Source organism: Megalobrama amblycephala, linkage group LG24 (assembly GCF_018812025.1).
Source record: "Megalobrama amblycephala isolate DHTTF-2021 linkage group LG24, ASM1881202v1, whole genome shotgun sequence".
NCBI classification, from domain to species: domain Eukaryota; kingdom Metazoa; phylum Chordata; class Actinopteri; order Cypriniformes; family Xenocyprididae; genus Megalobrama; species Megalobrama amblycephala.
This window is the reverse complement of record NC_063067.1, coordinates 27,902,846-27,921,317: the sequence shown is the minus strand read 5'-3', so window position 1 is coordinate 27,921,317 and position 18,472 is coordinate 27,902,846. Positions and strand designations below refer to the sequence as shown.

At 38.9% G+C, this 18,472-nt stretch overlaps 1 protein-coding gene across 1 annotated transcript in view; it reads right to left on the bottom strand.

Annotated features, from left to right (window-relative positions):
* bmp7b (bone morphogenetic protein 7b) overlaps positions 1–3,083 on the bottom strand; it is a 61,253-nt gene extending 58,170 nt beyond the window's left edge. The window contains exon 1 of the mRNA XM_048178298.1: positions 2,253–3,083. Coding sequence (XP_048034255.1) covers positions 2,253–2,652 — 400 coding nt within the window. The 5' untranslated portion in view covers positions 2,653–3,083. The remainder of the gene's footprint in view (positions 1–2,252) is intronic.
* Between the last annotated feature and the right edge of the window lie 15,389 nt (positions 3,084–18,472).

Below are 18,472 nucleotides of genomic sequence, written 5' to 3'. Positions count from 1 at the left end.
AGGCCAGTAACCACACCATCAGAGTAGAGATGTCACTGCAAGAGGAAGGGGAAGTTATTTCGATAAAATATTACGAGGCCACATGAATAAAAATTTTTTTAAAAATGATATGCACGGATAAATCATTTGAAATAAATACTGCCGTATTCCATAAAAAAAAAAAAAAAAGAAGAATTGTCCATTTGATTTCATAGTGAATTCAAGAAGAATTCAGATCATCACTAAACTATTACATCCAACCCATTTTGCCAATAAACAGAGATACAAATCACACCCTTAACAACATAATTGCTCTTATCAGACAATAAATCACACTTTGCATGGCAGTGTTGTGCTTGCGTACAGATGATGACGCTTTAATGAGGAAACTATAACAGGCTCGCTGATAAGACAAGCCAGGTTCTTATGAAACGTTCAGTTAGGCGGTGTCAAAGATTACACTTTAGGTGGAGGTGTAAAGGTGGATGACTAAAAGCTACTTGAATGGTGACCATGGGAGCGTTCACACGAGATGTGTTGCCAAAATACGAGAGTTATTATTACAGTTACTGTTTTTATACTAAAACATTGGGACCGTAGCTACCATGGTAAAAAAGAAAAAAAAGACAATCAAAGTAACAGAAATATTCTGAACACTGTATATATTACATGTCATAGTTTTACAGTAGCAACAATAAATGTTATTGGAAGAAACTATGGTTACCATGGTCATTTTTTTTCTCATTGTCACTTTTGAATGCTAGAATATGTGTGAGCGGCCCCATAGGCTTCCTCACTGCAGTTGAGCAAACGAGTCATGAGACGTACTTTGCACTTAGCAAAACACTTGTGCCTCTGTCAGCTGATATCATTACTGCAGAGAGAAAAAAACAAAACAAAAAAAACTGAAGATAAAGAGACTGTTGAGCTCCCAGACAGCCAACCCTGAACACCTGAATATTAGTAGAGGACACAGCTGGCACTGAGACAGCAGACGCTTGGGAATGTGACAGCGCTTTATTATCACTGCCCAAAACACACAATGCAAATATAGGTTTGAGTTCACCAGTATTAGGGGCTTGGAAATCACGCCAAGGTTAAGACTTTCTGCAGATAAGTGGCCTAATAAAATCAAACAAACAATGAAGGAGAGAACTATGCATGCTATTTGGCCCAGGAACAAATAAAATATCTAAGACTCTCGGGGGGGAAAATCCCCATTCTTTGGCCTGTTATTATTCACTCAGCCCTGTTATTATCTGATTTCTGTGGCAGGTCTTTCCTGTCAATGCCAAAAACATGAAGAGACAGAGGATAAATCTGAGTAAATGTTTTTATATTAGTTTTGACTCAAAAAGTGCTATTATTTCAACAGGCTATCAGATAGAATATAATTGTATTCCCCATCATGGTGTTTCACATTTAAGCTCTGCAATTTCATAGTCGTTTTTTGTCTTCCAAAATAAGTACCGCATCAGTTGTGCTATTGGAACCCGACTTTGTCAAGAACATCTAAACAAACATTTTCAGAGTTATGCAGCTTTATATTGTTTCTTGTAAAACTATCAAGTTTGACTCCAAAATATGTGTTTTTTTTTCTAAGATTTACCTTACATACAGTTCTCAGTAATAGGGTGCAATTGGACCGAAGGCCCCTGGATGTGATTTACTCCTAAAACACTTTCATTATTATTTCCATCATAGTAAGTAACCTTAGCATGGTCATATGTGCTTTATTGATTTTATCAAACTATTACTACATGTATATATAAATATTGTGGACAGGCTGTTTTGGTATGCAGATTCATGAAGAGGCCTCCATCTGCTAGATATAGTCCCTGACATAACAGAATGCTGTGATTGGTAAACAGGTGTTTTGCCTCATAGCTGTCCACTATAATGTGGAATATAACACAGCTGCAATGCCAATCAGAAGCATGGCCTGATCTAGAACTATACAAAATATTTGACTGATCAGCTCACCAATCAGAATTAAGTATTCCAGAGAGCCTAAAGTTCATTAAATGGACACTTTTTGTCAAATTTGTGTTCAAAAGTTCTTTAGTGTTTGTTTTTACTCAAATGATGAAACTCCATCAATATTCAATTATTTCATTTTGCATTGTAACCAAATAATTTACCATTTGCACTGTAAACATGGATTTTTAATGGTTTCAATATAAGGTGGGTGCAGTTTCCTAAGACCATCTAAAGAGGGTTGAAATGTGTCATTTGACATGCCAGAACTGTCAGTGCGCGCGTGACGATCTTACCTAGATTAACAAAACTCATGACCATGTCCGCGTCGTTCAGAAAGTTGTTGTCCTGAAGAGTCGCGATTGGCGGTCCCTGAGTGGTGAAAACGGGCTTGTACGGGTACGAGAAGCCCTCCTCGTCTCCCTCAGTAGACATGGCATTGTACAGATCCAGCATGAACATCGGCGCGGCGTTGTGCTTGCCGTGGAGGTGCGGCCGCGGCCGGTGCGGTAACCCGAGGATTGACAGGATCTCCCGCTGCATCTCCCGGCGCTCCTGGCTCTTCAAGCGCCGGTGGATGAAACTAGAGTGGACCTCGTTGTCCAGAGTAAAGTTTGTAAAGACCGTGTCTGCCAGGACGCAGTATCCCCACACGAGCAACAGAACAAGAGCGCTTAAATCCAGCAATGAAACCATGATGAACTTTCGCGCAGAGTTTCACGCAAATAAATGAGCCAATCCAAATAGGTGATGAATGAAACGTTATCGCTGGTATAATCAGTTATTTTGTTCCCACATTTCGCCCACTAGAGAACACTCTGATTCATTAACGCACTTATAACCTGTTGCGTTTCTTCAACCTGCAGACGCGATGCGGATTCCGAATACAGATGGCAAACTGGAGGAGGAGGAGGAGCGAAGCGGAGACGCATAAACTCCACTAACAAAACGGAGAGTGGGAGGTATGAGAACGCAGGCGACTGATAACGGCAGGGTTATCTCCGCAGATGCTTGTCGGTGTTGATGCGTAGTGGCTGCTTACGCGCTTCATGGATACCCATTTTCAGAAATGCACCTGCGGCGACAACATGCTGCCCTGACGCGCGTCTCGCCGTGTAGCTACAGATATTTTTTGCAACATGTCAAAGAGAGTGAAGTATAATGCTTTTATTAGCTGTAGTGCTGGAGATCTCACCTTAGGGCACAAATTACAATCAGAACATCTCAAAAGTAAGAGAACATTAGTAAAACGTTTCGAACGTTTAGATGATAAAGGTGAAGTGTTCGCTTGAGTGTTGTTTAGTGCATCAGCAAAACACTGTGCATGAACATTACAGAAATAGTAATTTTATTGTTAATCACTTTATTGTAGACTTATACAGCTCAAATATTACAAAAACGTTTTTAAGATAAACTTAGACTGAAATTCCTGGTTACTGAATAATTTTCACGCTCATTACACAGCTGCAAGTATACACATGCCTTTGACAGTTTGATCTGAGATGGGAACACCTTATTTCATAAGACACTGGACTGGTGGAGATTTGAATTTGAATGGTTCCTTGAAGATTTCAACTCTTAAGCTTGTTGTAGCAAAGCTTCAAATATTGCCTCTTTGTGACTTTAAAATCCGCATGAAATGGAAATTAACATGTCCATTTTCTAAATGCATATTAGATCTTATTGTGAATAATTTATTCGTGCATAATTTGTAATCACTTTTTTTGACCTATATGTTTAATCTGGACCTTCCGGTGAAAATGCCAGACTTCTCTCTGGTGGCGTGTGTACAGCAATCATTTAGTCTGCTTAAACCCATCCCTGCAAGGTCATGTTTTCATGCAAATCTCAAAATCAAATCAACAACCAATGCACAGAACCTACATTTTTTTCTTTATCAATAATTCATTACACTTGAATATATGTAAAATACAAAAGAAAAAAATACGGCTTTTATGACGTATATTTTGCCACTGTACTTGACGAACATCCAAAACAATGCATTGGGCTAAATGCACTCGCTGTATGTGTGTACAGATGATGGTATATGATGGAGCCGACAACTCGTGAAGAGGATATAAAATGTGTAAAGGAGTCAAAACAGAAGCAGGAATCCCTCCTTCACACACACAAACAATGATCTGCTGCGAGGAGATGCGGTTCTGATGCCTGTACCAAAATGTGATGTGCAATATCTCGACTATGATAAGATGTGCTTGAGCATTTTGTCCTTTTAGGGTTGCATCTTGTGCATCACGTCCTGTTTTTGTTTCTTTTACACGTCTTTGGTTCGTGTTGCATTTCATATGTCATTTGAACTGCACCGGAGTTTGTTTGAAAGTGGACCATAACCTGTCTTTTCAGGGGTCTCAATCCAGTTGCACTGTAAAACTCAATAAGTTCAGAATACTCAAATCATTTGAGGAAACTTATTACCTCAAAACATTCAAGTAAACTAACTCATTTTTTTTAAATGAGTAAAACTTAAAATTTTTGCACTGGAAACAGAGCAAGGCCAGTGTGGTGCACAGGTGTCTCTCATTTACAATCAGGTCACTGGCATCCCTTCGCTCCCACAGTTCTCAGCCTTGCCCTACTCATCATAATGTAATTACATACAGTTAATTTACATAAACATCACATTCAGATCTTGGTTAAATGTTAGATAGCAAATAACACATTGTTTAATAGCTATCAAAGAGACTGTCATTATATACTTACATGTATATAATCAAACAGCATACAGCATTTGTGGTCTTAAAAGTTTTGCAGCCCATCCTCAACCTAACCACAGGCTCTACTCTTCACCACTATGGTAACCCTACAAAACTAACATAACGGGGGGCCCAACATAACAAAAACACACAAAATAACACTAAATTTCAACACAATCTGACACAAAGCATACTGAGAATTAAAAATCTGCTGCAACTCAACTCAAACTGTTCAGCTTACTACAATGAAATGTTGAGTTTATGCAACTTATTTCTATTAAGTACAATGAACTTTCATTATTATTAGAGTGAAATTAACTTATTTCATTTAATTAATTCCACTGTTCAGTTTTACAGTGTGCTTGGTGCACACCAGGGTTTTCAGGTGGCAGCGTTTACACTTATTCAAATGAACCACACTAACAGAGCAATTGCACCACAGTTTGTTTACATCGAGCCAAACCTGCCAAGTGTGAACACACCCTAAAACCTAAGAGGAGACACGTGACATTGGGGTCTTTTTCTCAAGGGAAAAATATGAGACGCAGAAGGTTAAGCAAAAGTTTCCATTTAATCTCTTTGCTGTTAAAGAGAATCAGTGGTTTCAGGTGCTACAGAGAACTCCTACGTGATTTATATAAAAGCTCATAATGACTGAAACAGCCGGATGTATGGACTCAGATGGTGGACAGCTGTTGTGTGAGGCCAATCCCACCTGCCCCTTAAGCCTCAGCACCTCTTAAACACTCATTTTAATGTGACGCTTCTGAAGCTCACCTGAGCTGTTTATTCTGTCACCCTGCCACATTAACCTCCAGACATCCTGTACAGTTAAGAGCCATGTGTACAAGTGTACAGTTGAAGAGATAGGCCTATTGTTTTCATAATCAGCTTTGCCTTGAGCACAGGTGTCAGGTATACACTCATTAAAGTGGATTCAGCACCAGGGGAACAGGGCAGTCCCAGATGTGAAACAGCAGCTGCTTTGATTTAGGTTTTGGGAAGATAGATGGAGAGGAAGACGCTTTTTGCTTTACGCCCCTTATTGTGTTCATTTCTTATTTAGGAATACTTTCAGTCCTTTGATTTGCAATGAAAATAAATGTGGTGAATCCATCTGCATTGTGTTTTCTTGTGCTCAATATCCGTTTATACCTCGATCCGTGTTAAAAGCCTATTAGAAGTAGCCTGAACCATGTCAAAAGTGCTTTCCGGTTCCATTAGATAGAATCAGTGAATGGCTGCAGGTGTTTACATTGAGGCAGCGTCTGATTGGGGACTTAAAAGGAAGGGACATGGTTTCAGTTAAAACTGTCCTCCATCTCTGTATGTGGGAGCCAGGGCCCCCCGGTCCCCCTCTCGGCCCAACAGAGAGCTGTCATTCTGGGGAAGGACAATAGGAACAGACCCCCCTTTGTTCCAGCTCCGGTGGCCCTTGTGACCGGCACAGTAAACAGCGGGCACAGGCTGATTTGCCGGCCTGGATAGCCACACTGAGGAGCTTTTGACCGGGGGAAGTTAAGCAGAACAGCACCCTGATATCTCCCAATGACTCTCTCTTTCAAGCACAGTCTCTCTCTCAGCCTCACTCACCCTCTTGAAAACAGACTTTTATTAGCAGGGAATGTACACAAAAGCCAGGCATTTACGCAAAGGAGATGAGGAATACAGAAAACAATGCATGACTGTTTATGCTTATGTTAAAAAGGACACTGTCACTCATGTTCTGAACAATGCTTAAAGGGTTAGTTCACCCCAAAATAAAAATTCTGTCATCATTTACTCACCCTAATGTTGCATCAAATCAGTAAGACTTTCGTTGATCTTCGGAACACAAATGAAGATGTTTTGATGACAGAATGTTGTCAGATTTCCTTCCATGGACTGCCTTCGCAACTGAAACATTGACGCTTAAAAAAGTTCGTAAAGAGATCTAAAAACTAATCCATATGAATTGAGAGGTTTAGTCCAAATTATGCAGCACTTTGAGCTTTCGGAAGAGGTTTATTCTTGTGCGTTATTCAGGTTCGGTTGAGCTTCTGCTTATGTTCGCCAATCAGTGTCTACATGTGAGTAAAAGCCTAAATTAAATCTGTTTATCATAAAAAGTGATCAAGTCTCTTCAGAAAATTTGGACTAAACCACTTTATTCATATAGATTAGTTTTCCTATCTCTTTATGAACTCTTTGAAGTGTCAAAGTTTCAGTTGCGAAGGCTGTCTATGGAAGGAAATCTGACAATATTCTGAAAAGATCTTCATTTGTGTTCTGAAGATGAATGAAGGTCTTGCGGGTTTGGAACAACATGAGGGTGAGTAATTAATGACAGAATTTTCGTTTTGGGGTGATCTAACCCTTTAAAGGGATACTCCACCCAAAAGTGAACATTCTCTCATCATTAACTCACCCTCATGTTGATGTATATGACTTTCTTTTTTCAGATGAACACAAAGTTAACAATTCAAAAACCACACAAAGCAATCACAACGGTAATCCATACGAGTCAAGTTGATGAATCAATGTCTTTTGTAGCAAAAGTATGTGTGTGATAAAAAATGCTAATATTTTAAACTTTTTAAACTATAAAGGTCCCGATATGCTTCAAGAGAAATCGAAGAACAAACTGCTGTGATGTCATTTTGAAAAAAATCAGGCCAAAATGTTAATTTGGAGTTCAAAACAGCTTGCCAAAGTGAACTTTCAACTACCACTGGTCCATGGTGAGTGTGTAATAAGTAGGTGTGACTCTGGGGCTCTGCCTTCTTTGACATGGAAATCTTATTTCTATTGTTTAGTCTGTCAAGGTCAGAGGCAAAAAGGTATTGGCTCTTGCATGTTACTTGACCAAATACGACATGACAAGTTTGAAAAACATGACCACAAATGAGATACAAGAGCTACGACAGAAGGCATGATTATAATTGAATGATAGCTCAGTCTGTACTTCATAAAAAGCTTTCGAATGACTTCAGGAATATAAGTTGTTACCATCCACTTTCCTTGTATTGAAAACAGATGCTTAGACAGCTGGAAATACATGGAGGTGAATAAATGATGACAAAATTTTCATACATTAGACATTCTGTTTAATATAGCTGGGCACAGTGGAATACAAATGTGATTACTTGCCATGTTGTTACAAAGTATTTTCCAGACAATACAGGGTAACTTACCCAATACCCTGATCACATGAAAAAAAAAAAAAAAAAAAAAAAAAAAAAAACCTATCCTGATTGTTTACTCGATGGAGGAATCACATTGCATCATGTCTTCAAAGCAAGATAAAAAAGGTCACAGTTCTTCTCAGTCTAAACAAGCTCAAACTGTTGAGTGATGTAAATTTGAGTAATCAAGTGAAGAAAGAAGGACAGTTTTGTTCCACAGTCATCCTAAAACACTGTCACAGAGCCACAGCAAAAGAAATTACATTTTATCTTTGCAGTCAAATCCACCGTTCAAAAGTTTGAGGTCAGTAAGATTTTGTAATGTTTTTGAAATCTCTTATGCTCAACAAGGATGCAATTATTTGATAAAAAATACATTAAAACAGTATTACAATTTAAAATAACTTATTCCGTTTTTTAAAATATAATGTATAGTATTCACTGTCACATGATGCTTCAAAAATCAGTTTAATATGCTGATTTGCTGCTTAAGAAATATTTCTTGTTATTAGGTTTTGCCGCTGAAAACATTTTACAAATACAATACTTTTTTAAAAAAAAATTTTTTGAGGGATTCTTTAAAGGGGACCTATTCTGCAAAACTCACTTTAACATGGTGTTTAAACATAAATGTGTTGGCAGTGTGTGTACAAAACCACCCTTTTTAACGCACCGCGTTAAAAACTGACCGATCAATCAGAGTGGCGCTTTTGTTCACTTAGCACAAAATGATACCAAGATGACGAAGAGAAAGTAAGTAGACGAGGAGGACCCCTACAAACTATCCCTGCATCTCAGCTCTCTAGCTCCCTAGTTTCATAAGTCGTGTATCAGTATACCGTGTAAATGAATGTGGCCGACTCCCCGACTCCCGTTTTTGACATAACCTTGCGTATTTGACAGTTTAAGCACAATAAGACGTGAAAGACAACTTAGTTTAATACTCACAGGACACGCCTTCTGACATCCAGCTTTCTGTGTGTGTGCTTCGGATGTGTGCGCTCAGAAAACCATATATCAGGGGCCGTATTCACAAAACATTTTATCTTACCACTAAGAGTTCTCCTAAATAGCAGTAAAAGTTCTTAGCTAAGAGTTTTCTGTTAAAACCTATTCACAAAGCTGCTGAGACCAACTTTTACTAAGGAATAGACTGAAGTCTTATGCTAAGAGTAAGGGCGGGGTTGACCTCGTTGCCATGGAGTATGCACATAGTGATTGGCTGATGGGGGAGGAGTCAGCGATTTAATCATAGAAATATTGTAGAATGATCATGTCATGTTTCCATCTTAAAATAAAGGTTTTAAAATACAGATGTTGCCATATTCAAATAAAGGTTTTAAAATGTAGGCTAAGTGTCACTAATTAAACTAGTATATACAAACCGGACACTGTACAAATTGTGAATAAAAACAGAATGCAATGATGTGGACGTTTCAAATTTCAATATTTTATTCAGAATACAACATAGATGACATATCAAATGTTTAAACTGAGAAAATGTATCATTTTAAGGGAAAAATAAGTTGATTGATAAGTTGAAATTTTATGGCATCAACACATCTCAAAAAAGTTGGGACAAGACCATGTTTACCACTGTGTGGTATCCCCTCTTCTTTTTATAACAGTCTGCAAATGTCTGGGGACTGAGAAGACAAGTTGCTCAAGTTTAGGAATAGGAATGTTGTCCCATTCTTGTCTAATACAGGCTTCTAGTTGCTCAACTGTCTTAGGTCTTCTTTGTCGCATCTTCCTCTTTATGATGCGCCAAATGTTTTCTATGGGTGAAAGATCTGGACTGCAGGCTGGCCATTTCAGTACCCGGATCCTTCTTCTACGCAGCCATGATGTTGTAATTGATGCAGTATGTGGTCTGGCATTGTCATGTTGGAAAATGCAAGGTCTTCCCTGAAAGAGACGACATCTGGATGGGAGCATATGTTGTTCTAGAACTTGGATATACCTTTCAGCATTGATGGTGCCTTTCCAGATGTGTAAGCTGCCCATGCCACATGCACTCATGCAACCCCATACCATCAGAGATGCAGGCTTCTGAACTGAGCGCTGATAACAACTTGGGTTGTCCTTGTCCTCTTTAGACCGGATGACATGGCATCCCAGTTTTCCAAAAAGAACTTGACCCTTATGCACAGAGATTGTTCCAGATTCTCTGAATCTTTGGATGATATTATGCACTGTAGATGATGATAACTTCACACTCTTTGCAATTTTTCTCTGAGAAACTCCTTTCTGATATTGCTCCACTATTTTTCGCCGCAGCATTGGGGGAATTGATGATCCTCTGGCCATCTTGACTTCTGAGAGACACTGCCACTCTGAGAGGCTCTTTTTATACCCAATCATGTTGCCAGTTGACCTAATAAGTTGCAAATTGGTCCTCCAGCTGTTCCTTATATGTACATTTAACTTTTCCGGCCTCTTATTGCTACCTGTCCCAACTTTTTTGGAATGTGTAGCTCTCATGAAATCCAAAATGAGCCAATATTTGGCATGACATTTCAAAATGTCTCACTTTCAACATTTGATATGTTATCTATATTCTATTGTGAATAAAATATAAGTTTTTGAGATTTGTAAATTATTGCATTCCTTTTTTATTCACAATTTGTACAGTGTCCCAACTTTTTTGGAATCGGGTTTGTAGTTAATTGTCTGCCTCTTGGATGTCTGCATCTCAAGAGAATGCAGAATTCAAGTGACAAATTATGTTTTATAAACAAAGTTTGGGAGGAACACATTCAAACAGTCTTTCTAATCAGCACGAGAAGAGGAAAAATACACAGATGAGAGCTGACTCGCCTATAGTTACTTTGACAGTTTTCCCTCACTCTCAGCTGGGGATATGGGGAGAACGTTGGGTTTGGGCTAAATTCCAAGCTCGGAGCCCTCTATCCCCTTGGACAGTACACCAAATACGCTTATTATATATATTACTCTATTCAATCATTTGTGAGTGTGAACTCATGAAAACCACTGCCACAGGTAATCAGACAATATTTATTTATTTGTTAACAATTTATTTTTGGTGCATCATTGTAGATTCAGATCTGTAAATAAAAATGTATTGCATTTATGAAGAAAAAGTTCAGCACCTAGGTGCAATGCCTCAATGGTGTACAGTGTCTTTGGGTAGATTAGGACTGTTTGTGATTTGGTCTTATTGACTTAGGAGTCCTCTTGACTACTCCTAATGTTTCACAGATTTAGGAGCTAGTTTTAGCACTAAAATGCTTTGTGAAATTCTCCTAAAGCAAAAATTTAGGACTCCTAAAATTAGAACTGACACACCCATTATTTTTAAGAGTTTCTCCTAAATTGGCGATTTAGGAGCTACTTTTAGCCTTAAGATGTTTTGTGAATACGACCCCAGAAGTTTAAACTGTTATGGCTTTAAAACGCATGCAGATAATAAACTTTCATGACAAAGAACTGCAATGTCACGTGAGTGTGGCCGAGATGATAATCAAAACCAAACAGATTTTTTTAGTTTTTGGTGGAGTATCTGAGGCACGAGCTGTACAGGCTCCGCCCTCTTCTGGATAGGGGGTGGGGAGCAACAGCTAATTTGCATTTAAAGACACATGCGCAAAAACAGCATGTTTTTGCTTCCACTCAAAAATGGGCATTTACAACATGGTATAATAAATTATCTGGGGTATTTTGAGCTGAAACTTCACAGACACATTCTGGGGACACCTGAGACTTATATTACATCTTGTGAAAAGGAGCATAATAGGTCCCTTTTAAAGAATACAATGTTCAAAAGAACAATTTATTTGAAATAGTAATCTTTTGTAACATTATAAATGTCTTTACTGTCAGGTTTAATGAATTTAATCTGTTCTTGCTGAAGTATTAATTTCTATCAAAAAAGCAATTTATTTCAAAACTCTATACGTTACTGTCACATGAATCTGTCTGCCTAAGTCATAATCATCTTAGCTCCTGCAGTTTGGAGGATGACGTTGAAATCAAAAGATTCCAATTGAAATCAAAAGATTCCAAAAGATTCTAATTTCAGCCTGGAATAACTGACATGTACTGACACTCTTCCACACCACCTCAAAGGCCTGCTAAAGCGTCTCTCCTTTTTTTCCTTTTCATTCGCTCTGTTTGACTCTGGCACCAAGAGTTGGAGACATGGGTCAGAGTAATATTTATTTCGCATGTTGTCTGGTTCAAAGCGGGGGGCGGCCTTTTGAAGGCAGCGGGATGGGAAACAGTGGGGCGGCCCTGTGAAGGATACAGTAAAACTCTTTCAGGCTAAACTGACCCTCAAATGAAGCAGTGAAGATTTGGGGAGGGTCGAGTAGGGCAAAGTGCGTTCCTCCAGCCGTTATGTCCTGTCTAGATTTTCGGGACACCCTGGGTGTGAGCATCCAGCATCACGGCAGGCTGTTAAAACACTAGCAGCCAGGTGGGACCGAGGAATAGCAAAGTTGACACTGCGAGAGGCCGCGCGAACATATGAGACACAGCTGTGAAAAGGGGAAGGAAGAAAAAAGAAAATGCGGCTTCAGATCTCTGTCCTTTGGGTTTCTCACATGCAACAAATGTAGCACTGCATTTCTGCCGTGTGTTTTACATATTTGTGCAAGATGGCCACTCAGGCAGCTGTTTAAAAGCTTGGAGAGATTCTTGTTTCCGCTCATGTGTTTGTATGTTATTGCATTAGATCTCTGATCTTTAGTTTCCCATGCTTTGACAGTTTTTACAAAATGACTTGAACTTTGTATACTTGTTCTTGAGTCCTGCACTTTTATGCCTTTCTGGCCTACATTCTAACTTTGTTTTGCAGTACTTTAAACATTGCTGACTCCTTATATGACTGCTTTATGCTTATCTTCCTCATTGGTTTTTGAAAGCATTTTCCAAATTATTAAATGCATTAATTAATCAATCAGCCAGTTAATTGTCCTTGTTACTCCTAACACAATCTCATGGCAATTCATGCATTTTGTTGAATTGGTGACTAATTCGCACAATCTCTTTTGTACATTTTTTTATATATACAAAATATTATGCCCTTGTGACAGGTATGTTTAGGTGTGAGTTTAGGGGCGGACCTTCATGCTTATTTATTTTTCTTATAATAGTGTTTTTGTACGATTCACATCATACAAATTCATACAAAATCTCCACCACGTTTTCGCCTGAGATCATGTTGTTACTCCCCCCCCCCCCCCCCCAACCCCCAACCCCCCAACCCCCCAAACAGACCTATAACAAAAAGTGCTCAAGAAGGCAACATTAAGAGCCATAGAAACATTTTTAAAACACTGATCAGAGTTAATGTTCTGTCTTCTGGGAAATGTAAATATTTTATTCAGCTTCTAAAGGTCAATACTAAAAAAAAAAAAAAAAAAAAAAAAAAAAAAAACAGTACAGGAGTTTATCCTTTTCATTTGTTATTTAATCAATACAAAATATGGTTTCACTTTGAACTAATGTATTAGTCAGTTGACATGTTGCAAAGTTACTTATAGTCAACAGAATGCTCAAAATAAAGTGTTATCAAAAATATTTGTAATATTTGTAGAAAAAAAAATTAGTTTATTTTAAAAATTAGTAAAAACGGGGGTCTGATGACGCACTTGGACCCCCGAGCATAGCCCCTCCCCTAACACTATATCCATGGGTTTCAAGTGACGTCACTGTATGTTATTGCCGCCATATTTGTGTCCGGTCACAGCTGCGCGCCCTGTTTAAGTCATGGTGACAGCAGCTACAAGTGCAGAAGACGGCTCTCAGAAGGTTCACAACAAGTTTACAATATATCTGGTATATGTTGTGTTATTAGCCATTTTAACAGTCGTCAGAGAAACCCTGAACTACAATTTTATTCGATCCCGAAGGAGTTAGATCGGCAGAATTGTTGGCTTCAATCAAAAGGGACCACACCACTGGCAGCCAAACAGCAATGCACAACATTAATAACTGCTGGGACTGTCATTTACATAACATTAACGAGAACACTATTGTAATAAAGCGTTGTGAATCCTCTATGTTGTTGTTTCAACGTGTTGTTGTGGGAAGAGCGCGTCTACTGGAGTTAATTACACAACTTGTTCAAACTTCACTTGTGCATTAGCGTAATTTTTAAATTTATTAAGTATAAATATCTGATTAATCTCATAAAGGATGTGTTTCGTTGAGGTAAATAACCCGCAGAGCTGATGATCATCTATAGGGCTCAAAAAGTAAGGCAAAACATTAATATGACTGTCTTCTTATACATGATATTTTAATCGTATACACTTGTAATATAATGTTGTGAATTCTTTGGGCTTATTTGCTGTGTTTCGGAGTTATTGACTACGTTACTTCAAGTTCATCTGTGTGTGATTTTGTGCAAATACTAGTTGTAATATTTTTATTTTGTATAAATATCTGAATTATCTAATATAGGATGTGTTCAATTGAGTTAATTATCCTTCAGTTTATGGGTTTTGATTCTCTTCAGCTTCAGCGTGCGCAGCTCAAAACAGCAATGTTTACTACTGTAATATTAAAACTTTCATGTTTTTTAAAAAATGAATGCATTATTTTTAATAACTAGCACTTATATTGTTCTCGTATTATTTTCATAAACACATGGTTTGGTTAATAATAATGATCACGATTCACGAACAATAACAGATTTTTTCCTCAAATCATATCATTTTGATATTAACATACTGATTGAGCTAACTGCACTGATTGAACACCCGTAAACTGAAGCACTTAGGTTAAATTAACTCAACGGAACACATCCTATATATGGTAATTCATATATATTTATACAAGATAAAAATAAAATTACAACTTACATTTGCACAAAATCATGCGCGCATGAACTTGAACTAGTAACATTAATGTAGTCAGAATAGCTCGTGTTGTGGATGCGTTCCTCCTGTAACAACACGCCGAAACACAGCAACTAGAATTCACAATATTTTAATACAATAGTGTAGACAATTAAAATGTTATTAATATGACAGCCACAATAGTAGATAATGTTTTGTGTTGCTGTTTGAGCACTTCGTGCTGAAGCTAAAGATGACCATCAATACAATGAAGCGCTGCTGTATTAGTTGCCATCTCGGACACAAATATGGCGGCGGGCATAGCGGAAGTGACGTCTTTGAAACCCATGGATAGGCTTGTTCGACTTGATGCAGCACCGCAAAGACAGATCGGCGATGTTGTCCGACTTGAGACAGCGCTGACATCATGTGACTGTGACGTATGGCTTTAAAGTACCGCGAGAGCAATGCGAGATCAGCCGCCTGAAGGCCCTTTCACACAGGACGCGGTATGCGCTGCGCACGCCGCTGGGTTCAGCGCAGACACAAGGCGATTTGCACTGCGCTGGCCAGAGCACAGTAGGCGGAATTTTCCAAACTTGTATCGGGAGTTCTTTACGTAGTCATCTGATATTGTTATTCCATGCATTCCGTCAGCAGCAACGTATATGTCCGTGCTAAGAAGTGAGCGATAGCAATAGCCCTGCTTGTAAGAAGAAGAAAAAGCAGCTCTTGACAGTGTCTGTCATGTCTCCATGACACAGCTTTTCTCCCGAAGTCTCTATGACCAACAAACTTGTATTGTATAGCTCTGCAAAATTCCAACACAGTAAATAGCTGTTCATCCATTTTGCTTTCCGATTGTGTGGATGCCCCGTTTCTATTGGCCGCGCGGGTAATCGTCACAGAGCGCAGCGGCAAAAGTTGAACTATTTTGAACTTTGACCGCGGCGTGCGCGCAAGCTGCGCTCCGCTGCGTCTGCGCTTTGGTCGACGCAGTCCTCGCGCGGCGCAAGCCATTGAAACAAATGGGTTTTATAGCGCAGCGCATACCGCGTCCTGTGTGAAAGGGCCATGAGGCAGCCAGCGCAGTTTCTCAAGAGGAGCTGCACGAGCGCTGATGACGACACAGCTGTTTCACGATTGGCCGGATTCACCGCATGACAACGATCACGTGTGTTTCCTGTTTATTGTCACGCCTTCAGTTCCAGTAATGCTCACAAATCTGTTTTTATAACAGTTAAAGCTCTTTTCATGTAGTCGTGATGTTATATTGTGTCATGTTTATTAAAATAAAACTGATAAAAAACGTAGACCCCACTACATTGACATTTAAATAATATATGATTATGTTGAACTTTATTCTTGTAAAAACAGACGCTGTAAGCAGTACATAAAGTATTGAATGAAAATGTCTCTGAAACATCAGTGTATTAGTCAAATATTGCATTTATTTCACTTCAGCTGTAATAAAGTATGCAAACACAGAGCTTCACTACGGGAAGCAGAAAGTGTCCGACATCATGTTTCCATTTTCAGCTCCTACCCGCCTGCACACGGCTACTTTCGCTGATCGGTTGCATCCAGCCGCAGCCGATGTCGAACCATAGACTGTAAAAAAATATGGACGTAGTGTTCGTGACGTCACCCATAGAGTTCTGAACAGCAGTTTTGACGCGAAAATGAGGCCGCTGCCATCTTAGCTGCGCGTCACCGCACGTCACTCCCGGATAACTGAAAATGGGCAAAGAAGCGGGACGAAGTTGGAGCCCATGCGACTTGTTGCTGAAACCACGCCCGCCCTAGCTATCTATCTTAGATACTATCTAAAATATTAATAAAGATAGCAATATCATTAGAAAGTACTAAAGGATTACTGTCAATCTACGGTGCTTTTTTTACGATAACGTTATAGATGCTCCAACACCAGTAGGCTAATTAATTTGTGTGGGGTGTGCAAATGACACAAATCAAATGGGATTTCATACCTTTATAATGAAATGGAGATCCCGAATGAATCTAATCCGTGGCACCTGGGTAAAATATATATATGTAAAAGATCTAAAAGTTTAAAAGTATATCTCTCAAATGTTCTCTCAAACTAATGAGCACGTATAAAAAGTATAATTTTTCAAAATAATGCAGCAGTTTTAGTTATATCCAAGCAGTGCTGTCGGAGTTGTATATCCTCCTGGTATTGTCATTATAGTAAATCTCAGGAACAAAACTTTTAGCCAATGCCACGACAATCCAACAACGTGTGTTCCGCATGCGAGCACATGTACACAGACTGACATCTGTCTCGACTCGAGTATGCAGCAAGCCATATATTGTATAAAATAATCCAGAAAAAAGCACAAATACGACTGAGATGCCAAATTCAGCGGCTGAAATGAGCTGCTGAGGTAACATGACGGCTCACAGACAGCAGCGGCATACCTGTCACTCAAGTGACCACGGCCTTAATTATGCAGAACTTTAAGGCTTAATATAATTTAAACAGATGAGCTATAAAAAAATTCACCCCCCTCAGAGTTGTCATGAAGGGCAAAAGTCGCAGTATAGACCAAAACCACAATATGAACCAGACTGTAAACATGTTTTTTTCTGCTGTAAACTTGGCTAATTTAACATGATGGTCAATGAGATTCTGTTCACTTCTGCAGCCTGTCCCTAGTGGGCAGTCGGTGAATTGCAGTTTAATTCACTTCCGTTTTGGCTTCACGAGAAACGGGGAGGTTGCCGCTTGTGTCGAACACACCTATCAACAGTCGATGACGCACCGAGCGTGGCGCCGCCTCTAACTCTACAGCGGTTCACTCGCTCAATCTCGAGTGTCATTACAGTTATACAGCCCTTTGCACAATTTGCTAGTAATGCCTTCGTCACGCAAATGCATATTACATTGTTGTTATAATATACAATATGCTCGGTCTCCTTATTTAAATTTACTAAAAGGATGATATGAAGGATTCTAAAGTGATCGTTCTACACTGGATAGTTTTACAAACTTTCATCAGACAGCTGGGAATCACAGATAATCCGCTGTTTTTGGTGAATATAACTGAACAGACCTCGGCCCCCCTCCCGCCTCGGCCTTTCTACCGTCCCACCGATAACCAATGATATATGGGGCCGGACAGAGTCTCTCCCGTCCCGGCCTTCATCCTCCCGTCTCGCGGCAACGCCATTTGTCGACTCGACAACAGTCGGCAGTATGTGCCCACCAATGAGTGTAAGTTGCCGAGTTTGTTTATGTTATAATTTAAGGTGACCAGATTTCTGAAATGGAAACCGGGGACATTTCCTATGTAAGTGGTCAAAATACCACCAAAATCTCATTTGTTATTATCTATTAATTAAAAAACGGGGACAGTACATTTTTTATTTTTTTATTGCTGTGGGTTTCACATTTTACATTAATAAATATTATGATTTAATTTTATTATTAGGATTTTTGGTCTGGTTTTAATACAATTCACCAAAATAACTAGCCAGTAGGCCTAACTACAAAAAACTATTAAACTATTGCACTATTTTGAAAAATCACATTACAAAATATAATGTGAGATAAATAACACAAATAATATTTGCAACATTTATTATTGAATTTAATATTTTAATTTTCACGAGCTATTTATACTGTACGAAATTACAACTTTTGTCCAATGACATTTAAATTTTCTGTTAACAGCTTTACTGACATGAAAGGAGCTTTGTTGTAGTATTCTTGATTAAAGTTCATAAAATGTAGGCTACATTATTCCCACTGGAATTTGTAAAATGTTCTGTACCTCCTCTAGGGGGGTCTGGGGGCATGCCCCCCCGGAAG